At 32.3% G+C, this 1,248-nt stretch overlaps 1 protein-coding gene across 3 annotated transcripts; it reads left to right on the top strand.

The window, feature by feature from the left end:
* Positions 1-249: 249 nt before the first annotated feature.
* On the top strand, positions 250-1,038 carry LOC110278904 (uncharacterized). 3 transcript variants are annotated; one of them, XM_052258968.1, is made up of 3 exons: positions 250-360; positions 435-590; positions 680-1,038. In XM_052258968.1, exons 1-3 carry the CDS (start codon positions 286-288, stop codon positions 722-724), a joined length of 276 nt encoding a protein of 91 aa, XP_052114928.1. In that variant the 5' UTR covers positions 250-285; the 3' UTR covers positions 725-1,038. The 3 variants fall into 3 exon arrangements, with proteins under 3 accessions (XP_052114928.1, XP_052114929.1, XP_052114927.1); XM_052258969.1 differs by having other exon boundaries at positions 689-1,038; XM_052258967.1 differs by having other exon boundaries at positions 693-1,038.
* Positions 1,039-1,248: the final 210 nt, after the last annotated feature.

Consider the following 1,248-nt stretch of genomic DNA (forward strand, 5'->3'; position numbering starts at 1 on the left):
AATAATTATGGCTTCATATTTTAGGCTGGTTGATCAATTTTAAATAATCTTATTTGATTGTGAAATATTTTTTATATTATAGAAAAAATATTTTTAAAGATAAAAATTACATCTTCTCAACAAATTTATAACAGAATAATAAAGAGTAAAAAGACGAGCATAGGATACAAGCCCAAAAGCCCAAAAGTCCAAAAGTCCATTGTTTATATAGATTTGCTGGTGGCATTTGTTAACCTAGCACTACTATAATTAAAAAAAAAGAAACCTAACTTTACTCTCATCAAAATGGCATCGGAAGAAGACAAGGCGCTGCCTCTCGTGAATACTGATGACGGCCTGGACTCCAACATGATTAATAAGGTAAGTTTCTACAATGAATAATTTTTTTTTGTTTCAATTTGATTATGGTGCTGTTATTTGTGTGTGAATTGAAGATGGCAACAGTGGAGTCTGAGATTTCTGAGAAAGAAAAAAAGGAGATATGGCTACTTCATGAGAGAGCAGAAAGAAGAAGAAGGCCCGCTATCAGCTACTTTTTCCGTTGTCGAAAACCAGCGCAGAAACAACGAGGACTCTTTGAACTAAATAAGGTAAGCTTATACGATGAATAGTTTTTCTTTCAATTTGATTACGGTGCTATTAATTGATTAGCCCTAACATGTAACCTAATCTTGATGAGATTTCTGAGAAAGGGAAAGATGAAATTCTCTACCCTCCTGGATGAGAAGCAGAAGTTGCATTAAATGTATAGAAACTACGATCAGAATTGATTCACCTCGGCCTATTTGATGAGAAAGCCCCAAGAAGAACTAGGATGGACCCGTTTGCCGCCCGAAGGCTATTCCAACAACACTTCAAAGGAGAAGCCTCCTAAATAAGGACCAACAGCAATAGTGTGAATTCATTCCTGAAATAGCTTTCTATTTGTTTCATACCATAGAGTCCTAGATCAATTACATCCAAACTATTTTCTCTAGCTAGTTTATTATTTTTAGTTCTGGATTATCATCAGATAACAATACACACATACTTATTATATTTCTGCTGTGTGGATTCAAATATACTCACAATATTATATACCATATAATAAAGTGCATTATTTTCGTAAGATAACTATATTAAAAAGAAAAAGAAAAAACAGAATTTTTCAATCCCAAAAGAACAGGCTTAATTTGATTTTTCGGCCAAAAAGAGCTTGCTGTTATTTATAATTTAGGTAGAAATATATATATATATATATATATTTTA

The sequence above is a fragment of the Arachis duranensis genome, chromosome 3, assembly GCF_000817695.3.
Source record: "Arachis duranensis cultivar V14167 chromosome 3, aradu.V14167.gnm2.J7QH, whole genome shotgun sequence".
NCBI lineage: Eukaryota > Viridiplantae > Streptophyta > Magnoliopsida > Fabales > Fabaceae > Arachis > Arachis duranensis.

Excerpts from the sequence above, each read along its gene's own strand:
- LOC110278904 (XM_052258967.1), top strand. The coding sequence starts at position 286 with ATGGCATCGGAAGAAGACAAGGCGCTGCCTCTCGTGAATACTGATGAC. Across the intron at positions 361-434 it reads ACTCCAACATGATTAATAAG|ATGGCAACAGTGGAGTCTGA; the intron begins GTAAGTTTCTAC and ends TGTGAATTGAAG. Across the intron at positions 591-692 it reads GACTCTTTGAACTAAATAAG|GGAAAGATGAAATTCTCTAC; the intron begins GTAAGCTTATAC and ends TTTCTGAGAAAG.